The 17,735-nt window shown below is 47.4% G+C and overlaps 1 protein-coding gene across 3 annotated transcripts in view; it reads right to left on the bottom strand.

The window, feature by feature from the left end:
* Positions 1–16,029, bottom strand: part of NR4A3 (nuclear receptor subfamily 4 group A member 3) — a 37,926-nt gene extending 21,897 nt beyond the window's left edge. Inside the window, exons 1-5 of one of the 3 annotated variants that reach the window (XM_029203097.1) lie at positions 15,459–16,029; positions 12,037–12,210; positions 8,782–9,746; positions 5,057–5,186; positions 4,422–4,594 (exon numbers count right to left, since the gene is read on the bottom strand). In XM_029203097.1, the coding sequence (XP_029058930.1) occupies positions 4,422–4,594; positions 5,057–5,186; positions 8,782–9,744 (1,266 nt within the window). In that variant the 5' untranslated portion in view covers positions 9,745–9,746; positions 12,037–12,210; positions 15,459–16,029. Of the gene's footprint in view, positions 1–398; positions 413–4,407; positions 4,595–5,056; positions 5,187–8,781; positions 9,747–11,093; positions 11,125–12,036; positions 12,211–15,458 lie in introns of those variants that run through there. The other 2 variants (XM_029203096.1, XM_029203098.1) reach the window with 2 other exon arrangements.
* Between the last annotated feature and the right edge of the window lie 1,706 nt (positions 16,030–17,735).

The raw sequence follows: 17,735 nt of genomic DNA, 5'->3' as shown, positions 1-17,735 counted from the left end.
AAATCAAATGTGACGTGTTTTGACTGCACTGATATACAATGATCTGAGCTCACTTTTGAAGGAGAGCAGTTTGGCCCAAAGGAGAAGAAAAGTTCCCAGAGCCAGGAAGGCTTCACAGAGTGAAGAGCCCTCTTTCTGGCCTTGAAAACCCCCTTCCCTCTGTGACTTGGAACAACTCCTCACCTCCCTTTCCCACAAACGAGGAAAATGCTCACTTACTACCTTAAAGGCACAGAGGCAGGTACAAGATTAGAACATACCTGCCTGGAAAACATTTTCTCATTTCTCTGATTCACTGGGGGAAGGTAGCATCTTTAATAAATTGTTTTGGTCAAGCCAATTGTCTGACTCAAAACTGACAGGGCATATTCTTATTTAAAAGGTAAAATTATGTATACCACTATGATATAGACTAGGCAGGAATAAATGAAGAAGAGACTTTCATTTTTCACTTTATTCACTTCTAAATGGTCTGCCTTTTATAAATTACTCTTATTGTAATTTTTTAAATCTAATAAAGCTTCTATTAAAAAAAACCTAGTATATTGCCATTAAACAGAAGTGGCAGTATGGTGAAAGAGAAACATATTACTTTGAGTGATGAGATTTGGGTCTAACCCTAGCTCTGCCACTGACCTTAGGCAAGCCACTTAGCCTTTTTAAGCCTTTATTTACTCTTCTGAAATATGGGTTTTGGATTAGATGACCTCAAGATCACCTCCAGTTCTATGAATTAATAAATAAAATTTAAGAAGAAGGTAATATGAAAATTGAATTTCAATGAATGACATTAAAAAAATGACTGAAACCATAAATTGTACCACATAAACTGGGTTTAAGTGAAATTATGTAAGAATGTATGTGATGGTGCCTGGCTCAAAGTAGGCATTCAATAAATTCATTTTGCTTCATTCATTTTATGTTAATTTTTTTTTTTTTAAGAGAACGAAGCAAATTCAATCTTGTGAAGTAACAAGTTGTTTAACAACACATATTCTTATATGTATATGTATATATATTCACTTGCATTTAGGGACAGTAAGGTAAACCCTAGAATCATAAAATCTTAGCGTTGGGAGGAAATTATTAGCAGTCAAAATAACCTCTCTCCTTGTGAGGAACCCTGTTATGTGTTCTCCTTAGTTTCTTCTTGTGTTGATGAACTCACGCTTCCACAGCAGCTCTTGTAGCCAGGAGAGCTCTTCCTTGTCCTCAGAGTGAGCTGGAAGGGCCCCCTCCTTCACCCTCTAGTTCTGCCCTAGGGAGCAACAGTCCTCTTGACGACAGGGCCAAAGTGTGACCTAATCCTGCCAAATCTTCTCCCTTTCTGTCTACGTATTTCCATTTCCTCCAACCATCCTTTTCGAGTTTCCAGAAACAGTGTATCCACATACACTGCATCCTCTTAAATCCCAGCTTGGAACTGAACTCCATCCTTGAAGTGTGGACTGACAGAGTCCGTGGGACACCATCAACTTGGTTCTAGTCCCATGCTTCTACTACTGAGGCCTAAGCTAATTTTGCATCCCTCCCTTCCACTGCACACTTGGTTGGTTCTTACTGAATGTGTATGGAATAAACTCCTGAGATCTTCTTAACATGAACCACTGACAGGCCAAGGCTCTCCCATTTAAAAAAATTCTAAATGCTGAGCTTCACACTTATTTTTGTGACCTTTCTTCACGATGGTTTCAGCCCATCCTGTTCCAGCTTGTCGAAATCACTCTGAATGTTGACACTGACATCCATCATATTAGCGATCCCTCCCAGCTTTCTGTCATCTGCAAATGTGATCAGCATGCCTTCTCTGCCTTCATCCAAGTTTTTGATGAAAACTCACTGTATTTTATTAAAAAAAGACTTTTAATTTAATTGATTTGGGTCCAATTTTTGATAATTTTGTAAAGCTATCTAAAAGCAGGAGAATCCAAGCTATGAGGTTCAACCCAATTCCAAAACAATGCAATTAAAATAAATACGCTTTACAAAATTGAGCCAGGCCCCAAAGGTAGTATCAGTGTGACCCAGACTCTGGCATGGTCAATCTGTTATTTTGGGCAAAGCTAACAATTAAATTGGATAAATGTTTGTTGATGAGGATGATGACTCCAGCCTAACACCCTGAATGGTGCAGAAGCAAGCAAACACAGTGGATTGATTTTTCACTGTGAGGCAGTTCCCATCTGGGACAACTCAAAGTACGGGGTAGGGTTTGCTGCTGAATAACTAATTAGGCCATGTAGACCAATAATTGGATAATTTGGGCCCCCCCAAACCACCAAATCACTTCGTGGACTAAACCTCTGGACTGGCCATCAATAGTGATTTCAAATGCCCCAGAACAATGTCAGATTGTGTCCTGTAGCCTCAGTGAAGGCAGTGCCAAGAAGCTTCATTAATTCAGATGAATTGCATAAGGGAAGGCCAGAGTTGGGTCATGGAAAAGTTTTTATTCCCAAATGCTTTTCTCTCACCCACTCTCACTGAAACCAGAGATGCAAGGAATTATGGTTTTAAGAGCACAGACTTTGGGGGCCAAATTGGGCCCACTTGGCTTCTAATTCTATCTCTGATACATATTACTATGTGACCTTGGGCAAGTCAGTCCTTTAGCCTTTCTCAGTTTTAATCTCATCTATGAGAGATCATAACACTTACCTTAGTGGTTTTGCTACATAGCACCTGACATGTGTAGTGTTTATACTCATTAGGACATTCAACAAAGGATAGAATAAGAAGTTTTGGTCAAGGAGATAACATACAGGGCACTGTGCTAAAGCTTTGACAAGTATCATCTTATTTAAACTTGTTAAACCCTGGGAAGTAGATATTATTATTATTACTCCATAACACAGATGAGGAAACTGATGCATTAACAGATTTAATCAGTTGCTCAAGATCACCCAGCTAGTACGTGATGGTGTTGGGATTTTAATCGAGGCCTGCATGGTTCCAAAACCTAAGCCCTTAATCACTGCATTATTCTGTTAGACTATTATTTGAGACTTGACTTCAGTCAAGAGATGCTACTTGTAATCAGAGTAAGAGTCCTCAACCTTTGATGCCAAGGGTCTACCATGCTTCTCATGTGAAGTCTTGTGCTCAAGTGTGGAGAGGAGGCTTCACAACCTAAAATGAGGGAGGGGATGAGGGAAGGAAGATCACAGCAGATATACAAATCACCCCTTCACTTTTGTCAACATTGCAGCCTAAAAGGAGGGCATATGGCAGACACTCTCACACTCTTGGCCAGCTCTTCAACCAGAAGTTTGAAATACTGATTGGACCTGGAGAGGGCGATCTGGTAGCTGCTGCCAAGCCAAATCAACCAACTGGGGATCCCTGGACGGGTATCTCTCTTATCTGTGTGTAAACTGTGTTTCTAAGTTTTCTTGTCTTATGGTGGGATTAACCATTCGTACAGTTCATGCTTCTTTCAATGGTTAGATGAGACAAAGTACCACAATGCCTAGCACGTAGAAATTGCTCAATAATTGAGATCTTTTTCCTTTCTTTTCTTCTTTGGTGAGACCCTGTCTTACTAGAAGTCTGCTTTTCTAAGTCTCTTTTAAAACTGCCTTCCAGTAATGTTTATACCTTTGCTCAGAAAATCCTTCCTCATCATTCTTCTTTGTGTTATCCAAATTTCTGGGAATTTGCAGGGCTTAAACTGATGATATTTTACTATATCCCATATGAAATAAAAGTGTTAATATATTTTGGTTGGCTTAAATAACAACACTGGTAATCATTTACAATTTTCAAATGTGTTCTCAACCGTCATTCCTGTGTGACTGATGTTCAAAACATCCCTCTGAGGTTAAATATTGTAATCATCTCCACTGTAAGGATGAGAAAGCCAAGAGCAGGAGCCAGGTGACACAGGCAGGAAGCAGCAGAGGCAGCATTCCATCCCAGTCCTCCTGACACCTCCCGATGTCAAGGCCAGTGTTTGCTCCTCTCCATCAATGGTTTAATCCCTCGGTATAAGCAGTAGGTCAGTCAATGCCGGTGCAATTGGGTAAAATGTTTAAGGATAACTTGAAGCTTACCCAGATGGTTTGGTCACAATATGGAATAAAAAAGTAGTCACTTTGTCTAAAGCATGAAAGAAATGTACAAATTGTAATTCACCTGTGCAGATTTTCGTTGGCACAACCATCAGGAATCCTGCAACAATGGGTATGACAGGTGCAGCACTGTCAGGGTCATTTGTTAAGGCATTTAGAGATTCAATAAGGCAAAAATTGTTTGGTGCAATGGATGCACTGGAATTGCTAAGTGAAGTGAAAAATAGAGAAAAGGTATGAAAACGGTTGAGCACAGTGCCAGGCACAAAGTCATTCAATCCACTCTTATTACTGTTATCATGAATAGAGACCCTGATCATTCATTCAAGAGCAAGACATCATAAAACTTACTCTGGAATAATCGAGATCTCTGGGCGTTGAGTCTGTTAAAGCTCGGACGAGGGCATTCATCATACAGATTGGAGGAGAAGGTGGAGAGGGCTGAGAGGCTTCCTGCTGTAATGGGCTCTTTGGTTTGGAAGGCAGCCGACCTCTCCTCCCTTTCAGACTATCTGTACGGACGACTGATACCGAGAGAAACAAACAAAAAATGTCTTCAAAGATATCCATGAACAGCCATAAATCACAAAAAGGAATCAAAACACTTTACAGTTGAGCAAATCATTACCGATGCCAACCATTTAAAAGTGGCAATAAGTTTGGAGTAATAGCCACACAATGATTTAATGAGAGTTGAAACAAGCAGCATAAAAGCCACCCCATACTTACATTTGGTAATGAATTAGCCCTAAAAGTCTCCTTCTCAAATAGAACAAAGATGTATGTACACAGGCTCTCTATTGATTTTGAGAAATTAGAATAAGTAGACCTCAGCTATTTTTGAATGTAAATACACACCATAAAAATAAAATGTTGAAAAGAAAGGGAAACTAGGAAACTTCACCATTCTAATGTAAACATTAACTTTTTCAATGATATCTGAGAATATTTATAAGCAAGCTGGACAAAAAGCATTATACCCATACCTTCTTTAACCATTCCGACACTGAGACACTTCTGAAATCGACAGTACTGACATCGGTTTCGACGCCTCTTGTCTACAGGGCAGTTTTTATTTGCCAGGCAAACATATTTTGCATTTTTCTGCACTGTTCTCTGAGGAAATACAATACAGAGATAGTCAACTAATAGTTTCTGGAAAGAGGTAGGACCTGACAAGATGTATTTTAATTACAATGTGAAAAGCGACAGTGCAATTTGTATAATTAGATAAATTTAATTTCCTAACACGCTAGCCTGCAGGAAAAACAATTTTATTAGTGTTAGCTGCTGACAATGAAAATCATCTCGGATTGTTCTGAAGCAAGTCTCAGGAGACACCCAAGTCTGAATGATAAAATCATATCTGAAATTACCAGGTCAACATATCATACCTTGGAGGATTAGATTATCTTCACTTTTAATATCCCTTTGGGAACAATTTTCTACTTGTTCCACTCCCCTGATTATTGCTGACCTTATTAAAATAAAATCAAAATTATCTGGGATGTACTTTGCTGGATATCACTATTGTAAGTCAAATATCACAGAAACTGGCTTTGTTCCCCAATAGAGATGAAATCATAAAAAGCAAAAACGAGGACTTGTCTAGTTATAACATATAGGAAATAATGTTTTAATGCAAAAAAAAATCACTTAATCAGCTTGTGTAGTGTATTCTATTTTTAAAAGAATGGTAAACTGTCCATTTCTCATTTTTGAAAGCAAAATCGTAAAATGGGATACTAAAAACCGCTATCACATCCAAGAAAGAAAAAAAAAACCAAAAAAACAAAAAGAATGAGATAAAAGAAGGAATATGAGAGCCATATATTTTCAATGAAAATTCCCATTAATTGGTTATTTCATAAATGACTATTGACACAGACATCAAAATAGCCATACTGTAAAAGACGTATCATAAAACTTGGGCCTGGTTATAAAATAATGTTGTATTCTTCAGAATCACGTATAATTTTAAAATGAAACATGAAGAAATAATAAAGGATATTTTATGCTCTAAATATAAGAGAATGCTTGATTTTTTTAAAAAAATTAAAAACATTTGTGCAAATGGATGTGTATTTACCACTCATTCAGGAATTACCTGTATCTATTCAACTCCAAATAGAGCAGAAAGTTGGAATTTATTTGGTAAGCCTGGGCTGCATAAAAAAAAGAAATCCAGGTAATTTGGGATTGGTGATCTATTTTGTGTCTAAAATTCTAAATAGATTTACTTTCTATCTTTTTAAATTTTCAGCAGTTCTCAACCCCCTTGTATCAGTTTTCACTCTATCACCTTTTAATTTCATTTTAAGAGATCATTTCTAAACTGCTTATATAAAATTTAAAGCCAGATACATTTTCCCTGCTTTAGCAGGTGATTTTAGTTTAAAATGCAAAATTGCCAAAACACAAACATACTTCTGAGGTTTCCACCATTTAAATTCGCAGCAGTTTGTAAGGGTAGGAAACTTGTGTTTCCTAAATGAAGCTCTCTTTCATTGAACATGAAGTAATTAAAAAAACTCTATTTCTTGCCATTGTCCTCAAGGATATCCCAGTTTCAGTGCTGGTGGCATTTTGCTTCAGGTATACGTTTTCCCAATAACCTCAAACCATCCCCACTTTTGTGTATGCCTGCACAAGTTTAAGGACAGGGAGAGATCGTTATGGTTCAATCACTGAATTCCCATCATTAACTGCACTTCATGTCACATTTTTAAAGAATTCAATTTAATGGTAGAAAGCCACTGGGTAAAACCTGCTCCCGTTCCCTTAATTAACAGATCTGTGGGGTGGTTCTCCCTTATCCTACCCCTACCCTTTCGAGTATAGATTTGTTTTCAAGATATTGCTGCAGAAGAAGGATGCTGTTGGGGAACACTTAATTGACATTTCTAGACGAGGAATGTATCACCACTCCTGTATTTTGGTCAATTCAGGGGTGATTATATTTGTGGATTACTTATACTTCTCTTGTTTTTCTTTCTTTTTCCCCTTTCAGCTGCCCATTTCACTGCCTTTCAGCATTTCCGCTGAAATGCTGTAAAAAGCAAATCTGCTAAAGGAATGCAGTTACTTGAAAGTAAAGCTTGAGTAGTTAAGACAAAAAAACGGCTAAACCGATGGTTCTACATTTAAAACATCATAATCCTGCATACCTCCTGTATGGCATTTAACATACTGCAAAATCCTTCCACAAGCATCTTCTCATTTATCTGCAGAAATTAATCACATGATTCCTATCTCCAGATCAAAAATAACTGTTGCTTGTTGGTATGTATACCAATGCACACATGTGCATTTTTTAAATAAATGTTTCTATTTTCATTTATAATGAACTATTCTTTTATGGCCCTTTAAAGCTTATAAAGTGCTTTCATAAACATTTCTCTCATTTAATACTCACAGCCTTTCTCTGAAATTTATTCACCTGATAGGGAAACTGAGGCCTGGAAGGAAGTGTCATGCCCAACATCATAAAATTGGTAGGTGACAAATCAAGGACTCCTATTTGAGTGTTCTGACTCCAATTCCAGCATGCTTCCAGAGACATCCTATTGGCCTCCCAAATCCTCATTATCCAATCAGCATCCAGCTTCTCCTCTCCCTCCACCCTGCCCAGCACTGAAGGCTAGGAAGTGATTATTGAGCATTCAGGGGTTTGCAAATGCCTGACGTAATAGCCAGGGGAGTGAGGAGTGGGGAGGGTGGCACAGAATTAAGTGTCTGAAGAAGTCTGGGAGTCAGTAGCAAAAACAGAGCTGCAAGAGAACAAGGCCTGTTCCCCCTGAGTGGTGAGAAGAGCACTGAACTCAAGAGTCAGGAGAAACCAGCTGGAACTGTCCCCATGTGCAACTAAATCACCTCTCTAGACTTCAGTATCCTCCTGGGCAAAATAAGGGGGAGGCTGAAGACCCTCCCACTATAAAATTCTCCTTTGGGTCTCTGAGATAATGAAGAGTGTCCCCACTCTGTGTGGTACAGAAGTGGAGTGGAATGATGAGACCCCAGCTACCATCTTCTACAGAGTAAGCTGCCCCAAACTGCATCCACCATCTGCCCCTGTCTATTCTGCAGCTGCAGAGCTGTGAAGAGGGCATGCAAACATGAGTTGGCATCCTGCCTCCATCTCACTCTCTGAGTGTGTGTCCAGGGGCAGTTAACCTCCCTGAGCCTCCATTTCCTCATCTATGAAACAAGGATAATTAAACATTCAAGAAGCTGTTAGTAAAAATAGCTAGTGGGTGACCAAAATTCAATATCAGTTCTGTTTGAGTCTAGAGTCCTAGCTCTTCCTAGGAGGATTAAATGAGATACAAATACCCAGGGCCTGGCACACAGACCCTATTCCCTCAGACATCCTGGATGGACAGAAAAGGAACACAGTGAGGTGTTTGCATTTTTGAGGTCACAGATCCCTTTGCGAATCTGCTGAAAGCTCTCTCCAGAAAAATAAGCAGGAGGTAACGCCAAGTCAGGAAGTTCACAGCCCCCTCAAGCCCGTCTGGGCCTCCTGTAATGGACGTCAAGTTAAAAAGCCCTGAGAAAGTGGGTGTGAGGGTGCTAGGAAAGGCTACTGAAATGCACAGTATAACCAGTACACCTCTCAAACCGGGAAAGGCCCGCTTAGACGCTCACTCGAGCGGGTGTCTGGGGAGGCTGGCTGCTGAGGGGAGAGGGAGCCGGAGGGGCGAGTGCTCACCTTGAAGAAGCCCTTGCAGCCCTCGCAGGTGCGCACACCGTAGTGCTGGCAGGCGGCGTTGTCCCCGCACACAGCGCACGTGCCCTCGCCCGACGCCGAGCTCCTGTTGGGCGGCGACGGCAGGCTGGGGCTCTCGCCCAGCAGGTTGGATGCGGTGGGGGAGGCCGTGAGGCCGAGCGGCGGGAAGGCCAGCGCGGCCGCCCTCTTGGCCAGCGGCAGCCCATACGGGTGGCCCTCGAGCGCAGCTGCCTGGCTGCCCGCGGCGGCGGCGGCGGCGGCGGCGGCTCCCAACGGCAGGCTCAGCGCGGCAGCAGCCGTCGGGTCGTAGCCGAGGTGGTGGCCGCCTGCGGGGCTGGGCGCGGGCGGGTGCGGCGGCGAGGGCTTGAAGGGGAAGAGCGGGAAGCGCGCGCCTGCCACCGTGGGCACCGCCTTCATCGGCTGGTCGAGCAATGGGCCGGGTGCGATGCAGCCCTGTGCCGAGGACAGCGTGTCCTCCCACATCGCCCCCGCCTGCTGAGGGAAGCCCGGCGTGGTGGGGGTGGACGGCGGGGACTGCTTAAAGTACATAGAGGTGCTGGGCAGCACCTCGTCCTCCGGGCCGGAGGGGGGCGGAATGGATGGCTGCTGCTGGTGGTGGTGGTGGTGGTGGTGGTCATGGTGGTGATGGTGGTAGCCGTGCGCACGGCCCTCCTCCATCTTGATCAAAGGCCGGGGCCCCGACGGCTGCATCTGGTACAGGCAGGAGGGCTTGAGTTCGTAGTTGCTCGAGTAGCCCTCCATGAAGGTACTGAAGCTGGGCAGGGACGTGGTAGCCGTGGCCGTGATCTCGGTGCTGCCGAGGTCCATGGTCAGCTTGGAGTAATCAGGATTCATGATCTCCGTGGTGTATTCCGAGCCATATGTCTGTGCTGCATAACTGGAACCTGGCGGTGAAGGGCTATACTGGGCTTGCACACAGGGCATATCTGCAAGGGAGAGGAATAAGGTCTCTCAGAAGCAAGTCGGCACTCTTCCTAGCTAATAGCTAATAGGTAGCAATGGACTTGTCGCTCTCCAATATGGGAAATAGAGAGGAAGTGACATTCTTTTCACCTTCTAGTATCATAGACTTACAGTCCGTCCTTCCTTCCTTCTTTCCTTCCTTCCTCCCTTCCTTCCTTCCTTCTTCCCCTGGGAAGAAAGTTGAATCCCTGACAAACTGCCAAAGGGGCCACAGGTTGCCAAAACCCAGCCTCCTGAGGACTTCTGTGCCCACCTTCCCTCCCTTGCCCTGTCCTCCACTATATCTGTGAATTTTGATGTCTTCCCTCATAAGCCCAGTCGTGCTTTTAAAAGTGGTTTTGAGCCCTAGAGATTAAATGAAGTGACCTCGGCCACAAAATAGGAGGACAAGAAGAAATCCAGTGAATGCCGTGTTGGTTTCTTTTGGGTGAAAGAGACTACTCGTCCCCCAAGTCACACGCTTTGATTTGTAAACCTATGAGTTAGTAAAAGAAAAAAAAAAGAAGGTGTCCTACATGGGACTTACTGGCCCAGTGACATTCTAACATTTTATCAGTGCCAACTGAGGCTACCCACACACATTGTGGCTGCTTTCTCCCACCCTCTCCCTACTCCTCCAAGAAAGGCTAGCAGCCTGCTCAAACTGGACCCCTGTTGATGATTTCAGCCAGCTAGGTGGTGAGGTAGGAACGTAGGTCCAGGAAATGGACTCGGGGGAGTTTGCGCCATCTGCAAAGAAAAAGATCAGCAGCTGCAACAGAACACCCACCAAACCTGCTCTCTGCCATATATGCTATGTGTGTGTGTGTGTGTGTGTGTGTGTGTGTGTGTGTATTCCCCCCATTCTAAGAAATAAAATATATCAGTGGCTGCTTTATAACAGTAGTTTACAGTTGTCATAATAGGTTAGTTATCTACATATTTTCTTATGACAGAAGAATTAGCACCCCTAGAAAAGAAAGCAGTTTCTTAATAGGTTTAGTTTCTCTCAGCCCCCAAAGCAATGATATCTGGAGTGCTTACTATTGTTCAGAGAGGTTGAACTGGATGAGAAAGCCCTAAGAAATATTGGATCTAGTGGATAATTTATCTAATTATTTAGATAATTATTTATCTAATTATCTAATTATCTAATTATTTCCCTTTCTTTATGGCTAAATATAAATAGTAAACTGGGCAGTTTCTGGGGGTTGGTTTTTCTGAGCCAAAGGAAAACCACGTGCTTAACGTGTCTTTGGAGTCTATGGTGTAAAAGGTGTGACTAATAGAAAAGTGAATACTTAACATCTCCTTTGACATCTTTCTCTTACCCACATTTCCAAATCTGATTGAGTCATACATGTATGGGATGAAATCTTGACTTGTAGAAAGGTGTTGAGGGCCTGGTGGAAGAAGCAGTGATGAGGAGAGGCCAGTTCAAGCCTTTATTTTCCGAGCACCCTACAAACACTCATTAGTTTGAAGTTAAAAGAGCACTTATCCTGCTGTCCAGTTGTTGGGGTGAAATAAAAGGCTAGTCATTTAAAAGAAAGAACACTGACTGATGTTTCATTTGTTCTCCTCCCTTGGATTTCTCCATGAGTCTTTTCTATCATTCTTCTTTGCCAATCCCTACCTATTGCTCTTCTTTGTGTCTTTCTGAGGTTTCCAGATAGAAGATGAGCTTGCTGGGACTGAGCTCTATTTATCTGCATCTCTTTGGCCAGGCACCTGGTATCCCTTTACCAAATGCATAAAGAGGTATTACAAGCCAAACCTGCAATCCTTTCTTTTGCCCAAATCAAATTTACTCCTTGGTTTTCAGCTCAAATGCTTTCTCTCTTTCCCTTTGAGCTTCAATAATCCAAATGTCTGCACCCAAATGATTTGCGTTTTATACAAACAAAAATGCTTTGCATTGTTCGAAATGATCCCATAACTTAAATGCATTAGCATTAAAAATAGAGCAAATATGAAGAAATTAAAATGTATAAAAGATCCAAATCTGTTGATGTATTTGCATTTTTCTCAGGAAAAATATCTTTGAGCAATACAATTAGTTTAATGTGGCTGCTCCACTAGGTAGCAACAGGGTGTGGTATCCAGAGGAGATTCGTGCAAGGAAGCCACCTGTGCCGTGAAATTCGCGGCCAGCAGTCAGTCACTCGCTGTCCTGGCGCTGGGCAAGTCGACCAGCCTGCTTGCTGGGTATGTGGCTCCCCCACCCACATATCCCAGCCCGGGAGGAATAAGGGGTCGTGCCTTCAGACCTACCTGGAGGATATCTTGCGCGCTGAATGGTGGGGCTGGGGGTCTCTCCAGCGGAGGCTGAGAGTGGAGGAGGCGGGGACGTCCGGCGGGGCGAAGCGGCGGAGGTGCTGCCCGGCTCCGCTGAGGGTCCAGTCTCAGGGCTGGGGCTTGCCGGGCTGCGCTCTTCCGCAGTGGGCTCTGCGGGCACCAGGAGAGAAGACAAAGGTCACAGTGAGACCACGCTGGGTCACCGCGGCCTGGACTGGGCGTACGGCGGTGAGGATTGAATAGATCTCTAGAAATGCATTAATTACAAAAGAATTAGAAGGGTAAGAAAGCAGTGCTTAAGGTGACCGGAGTCCCCGGGCAGCAAGCATCACAGCGCCTTGGGGGAGCCGAGGAAAGGCTGTTCGCGCTCACCGCGGTTTTGTGGTTCCCGAACCGAGGCTAAAAAAACGCGCAGCCAGTCGTCGCCCAGAAATTAATCTATCTGCCCCCACAATTGGTTCCAAGCTAACGATGTCATGAAAACCGAAGAATGGAGAACACTTGAGGAAGGAGTTCCGCCCGAATCGGAGTCTGTGAGTGTGCACGAGCGGAAAATATTTTCCAACTTCACCCGCCCCCACCCCTCAAATACAAATTTTACACGTTGCATAGGAAAGGCACAGGGTACGGAACGAATGCATGAACGCCCCGAGGAATTAAGAAAGTCTGCGCTTTTCATTCTAAATGCTAATGGAGCTTCGCCTCTATTAGCCGCGAGTTTCGGGGGCCAGGGGTCAAGCAAACAAAAGGACACAGTGGAAATAGGCCGACGCTGGAAACGAGGCACAAGGCGGTTGGCGTTTGCGGCTGGTGGTGAGAGGGGAGGGAGGCCCCCTGCGCCCAGCGGGCGGTATCCCAGAGGGTGGGCGACTTCGAGGCTCGGGGCCATCCGGCGACCCGGAGGGGGGCACATTCCGGAGGGCGCCGAGAGCGGCTCTGGGGTGAGCGTCTCTGCGCAAAGCCTTAGCGAAACTTTGTAGCTAGAAGCTCATTTCGGCGGGCCTCGGGTAAGGATCCCACGGCCCCAAACTCCGGCCTATAGCGCCCCCTTTGCCCGCACCCACTCGCAGCTTAACGGATGGGAACAGGGACTCGAAAAATAAAAAACCCCAAACTACCAAAATTCCAAAAACCTCGGGGGTGCGCGGGCCGCGGGTGTCGGATAAGTTTCTTCTCCCGCCGCCCCTGCGCCCCGGGCTTGCCTGAAAGGAAAGAGGGTATCGGAGCCCCCAGATCCGGGGAGCCCTCGACGGCCAGGAAATGGGGGATTCCCTTGCCATCCCCAACCCCAGCCCCAGCTGATACTACAGAAAGCCTGCGCTCGCCCTAGCGCAGTCAAGGGCGGATCTTCCCACGGCTGTAGCTTGCGCTTCCCGTCCCTCCCGCATCTTCAGTGGGAGTCTCTGGCAACCTCCCACCACCTCCTCCAGGTGCCCGCATTCCCGCCCGTCTCCGCGGCCTTTCAAGCGGAGTCTTTCTCCAAGGATAGGCCTCTGACTGGGGTGGGCGAGGGTAGCGTCTCCCCAAGGAAGGGGCTCCCCTCAAGCGCCCAGCGTTCACGGGGAAGAGCCACACTGCACTTCCTACAGCCGCCGAGCCGAGCGCCCCTCGGCTCTCTCCGCTCCCCCTACCCCCCCGCCCCGAAACGACCGGTTACCTAGGCAAAGCCTCAGAGCCTGGAAACACGTTGCTCCGCTCCCGCTCGCGGCCGCCGCGGCCGGGAGCACGGAGCCTCGGGGTTGTAAATTAGGAAGAAATAACTACCTCTGTCAAAGCCCCTTTCTTTCTCGTGGGCAGACGAAAGGAACACCCCCGTGTTCCCCTCCCCGTGGTGAAGTGTGTGAAGGAAACCGTGAAACGCACCATTGTGACCGGGGCTCCTCCACGGAGTTTCCAACCCTGGGGAGCGGGGGCGGAGGTTGGGCGGGGGCAGGAGGAGTGGAGAAGAGACCGACAGAAAGGCAAAGGCAGAGATTCTCAGAAAGACAGAGGGAGAGGAGACAAACCGCGGGGGAGAATTTCTGCGAGCGCACGGTCCCAGGGAAGCGGGGGCGGGGGTGGGGGTGGGGGGTGGGGGTGCGGGGGCAGAGAGCGGGTGTGGAGGCTGCTGTGGCCTAAGAGGTCTTTGACATTCACATTACGAGCGTCTTGCTCGGATAAGAGAACTCGAAGAAACTCAAACTTCATTCATTGTGCTCAGCAGCCGCGTTAGGCAGCTGTTCCTTTCCCTAGCTCAGTTCTACAAAATATTTCTCCGTCGTGGGAAAAGAAGATTCAGGATTGGATTCGCGATGAAATGACTGAAGGGCGCCCTGTACCTCTCTCCTGGCACCCTAGGGCTCTGGGATAATAGCCCGAGATTTCTGATTACCCAACTCCTTGCAGCTCTTCCCTCTGGAGAATCCGTGGGCATAATAAATAAATGACAATCTCCAAGAACGTTCTTTGGAATGAAGGGACAAATGCTTTCTCCCTCACGACTGACCCAAGCTTCCAACAGGTTCGAGAGGTGCCTTTGGAAGTCAGCCTCCGCAGGCTGCGCCCGCTTGACCGCTCTCCTCTCACCACCGAGAACTTTCATTTCTATGAAGAGTAAAACACTACAAGCAACTTCTCCAAAAGCGCGAGTTCTGTCAGTTAAGAGTAAAACACGCCTCTCCCATACCTACTCAAGGCCCGGAGGAGACGGACACCGTTCCCACGCGTGTCGGGGCACTGGGGTCGGCAATTACACCCGATTACCTCCGAAGAGAAAAGTGTAAACGGGCAAGTCGGCGACGCCAGGCAGACGTGCCTGGTGGAGCCCCAGGCTCATTTCAATACAATAAACCACATTCCTACAATTACGCCCTCTTTCCTGAGATCCTCGGAGCGCCGCTGCAAACTCCGGCCGCTGCTGACCAGGCCCCTTCCCTCCCAAGCTTCCTCCCAGTCAACCATCTCGGAGTCACCATTAGGCATATTAACTTGGACCCACCGGAGCCCCTATTTTCAACCCTAGTTAAAAGGCAGGAAAATTACTGCCGTTCATCACCGGAGCTGCAACTCCCTGCCGCTGCCGCCGCCTAGAGCATCATTACCATGACAACTAGAGCCGAAATACCCTGAATTACATCGCTGGAGCTGCTACTGCACAAATCCTGGTCCTCCTCTTTGTTAGAGGCTTTTCGCCTCTTTGGGTAGGGAGAGGAATCCCACAAGCTCCAGAGATCCCCGCAGGCCCGCTACGGGGGAAAAGTTTCAGATCAGAACACACCGGCGACTCCGCGAGCAAAGCCTGAGCGAGGAGGCGAGGGGGGAAAACCCCACACTCAAAGTTGTCAATTTCAGAAGCTAAGCTTCCCAGCGCGCCAACTTTTTAGCAAGTCCCCCTATTAACGAGCGAATCTCATACGTACTTGAGTGCTGTGGCGGTTCCGTCTTTAGAGCGAGTTTCTAGAAAGCTGCCCCGAAATCTGCACTGGGGGCGGCGAGGGGGGTGGGAGTCACAGTTGCCGTCCCGGAAGGGCTGCGGTGTAGAAGTCCAGCGGCTCCCAGAGGCAGTGAGCTGCTGGCAGGGGATGCTGAGATCCCGATTCATGGGAGAGCGCCGCCGAGGGGTTCCGCGGGCGTCCTGGCTCGGGCCGCGACCAGGGGGTAGGATGCCGCTTCTGTTCCCACCTCCACAGCCACCGCCGGCGCTGTCAGCGTTGCAAAGTGAGACCGGGAGGGGCGTCCGCCTGCCGCGCAGCGCTGCACCCGCGAGGGCACAGGGTGAGAGGGGTGTGAGCGCGCGGGAGAGAGTGGAGTGTGTGTGAGGAGCGTGTGTGCGCGCGTGTGTCTATGTGTGTGCGAGTGAGGGAGCGGGTGTGAGCTTGTCTGTGTGTGGGGAGCGGAGGAGGAGCAGGAGCTGGAGGGGTGGGGGGCGGGAGGCAGGAGACTCCGCTCTCCCGGCTGCGCGTTCGCTCTCTCTCTCGGCACGTCATTTATGCCACAGGAGCCCTAGCGGCCTCTCCATAGAGTGCCTGGAATGCGAGACGTCAATGTGACGCCATGGGACGCTACGTCACCCTCCTCCTCCCTCCCCTGGCCCAGCCGGTTCCGCGTGTGCGAGGGAGGGGGTGTGTGTGCATGTGTGCGCGCGCGCGCGCGTTCCCCGGCCATTTGCAGGGTAGCGCAATGGAAACTATGCCGCGCGGCCAGTCCCGGCCCGGGGGCCTTTCGGACCCGCGCTGCCAACCCGTTTGCAACCGCGCTGCTTGCCCGGGCGCTATTCTGTAAGAGGATGCAGCGGCCCGCCCGCGGGTCAGGCGGGACCGCCCAGCTGTCAGACTCGGGTGGAGTAGAGTTGGAGGAGTGCTACTGGCGCGCCTCCGAGGCTGCCCCGAGGCAGGGAGCCAGGGCGAGGGGGTAAGAGAGAGGACAGCTCTTCCGAAAGGGAAGGCTCAGCCAGCCAGCTTCTCCGAGTGACCTGGCAGCGGGTGCAGGAGTCAGGCACCAGTCCGAAGACTCCCCGAGGTGCTGCTCTTTCCCCAAGCAACAGTTCTAAAGCTGTTTACGTCTCTCTGGCTCCCTGCGCCTAGGCTAATCTCTCTCCTCCTCCCATCATTTGCTGGGTGCGTGTTTCGCACAGGGATACCGATGGCTCTGGGAAGATAAGGTTTTATTTCTTTACACTTAAATGTGGGTTTCCTAACTGGACTTTATAACCCAACTAAGTGCACATCCGTTATCCGCGCGCGCTGCAGCAGAAACTACTTATTGTGTGTAAAACAAACACACGTGTTGAACAGCTGAGCGGGTCTGACTTGCAAATCACCCCCTCCCATCAGAAATGTAACTCTCAGCTCGCACTTTCACTTTTTGATGGTTGTAGACGGGCCTACCCTCCCACCTCCCAAATTAAACATTTCGAAATCAGTCAACAGGATTTATTAGTCAGTCCCTCGCTACGGGATTTGCTCTGGTCTCCTGGGACACAGTTGTTATGAAATGGTGAGCTGAAAGCCTGGACGATTCTGTTAGGGAGAGCAATTTCTTCCTGGAAGTGATGAATTTAAGTGTGAATTTCTTGCTGAAAACAAAAACAAAATTTTATCAGAATTAAAGTCTCCTAGTTCCAAAGATTGCAGCTGGGTGAAAACAACCTCTTTTAAAAATGATTTTTTTGAGGAGGAGAAAGTATTTGAGTGAAACAATGCAGACAGACATGGTCCCCATGTGGTCCGCTTGAATCAGACGTGACATTTATGTCTTTGACTTGTCACAATCTTTGCGTGTGGGGAGGGGGCGGAGCACACAATTCAGAATCGAAGGTTCGAGCTACCACAAGAAACTTGGAAACAAAACTAGAATTATACATATGCTATGGGTATATTTCTTCGCCTCCACTTCCGCTTCAGACAGGGTGGTGTGGAGAAGACCTGGAAGGGTACTACGAAAGTTGACCTAGCGGACAGGAACAGAGCCTCTGAACTGCGACGGGTTCCAATCCAGTCTCACAAAGAAGGAGGGCGCTGCTACATTGCATCCATTCAAAGGCGGGCGGGTGGGGGGTAGCAGGACCTGGAGCCGCGCGGCACTGACGCACGCGAGGCGCGTGATTGACGCAGGCAATGTTACTAAATTCGGCGGTTGGCCGGGCCCCGCCGCCGCAGCGCGCGGCAGATAGCGGAGTAGGTTCCCCTCGGTCACCC

This window comes from Monodon monoceros, unplaced genomic scaffold (assembly GCF_005190385.1).
Source record: "Monodon monoceros isolate NGI ecotype Baffin Bay Population unplaced genomic scaffold, NGI_Narwhal_1 Super_Scaffold_5, whole genome shotgun sequence".
Taxonomy (NCBI): Eukaryota; Metazoa; Chordata; class Mammalia; order Artiodactyla; family Monodontidae; genus Monodon; species Monodon monoceros.
This window is presented reverse-complemented; position numbering and strand designations above follow the sequence as displayed.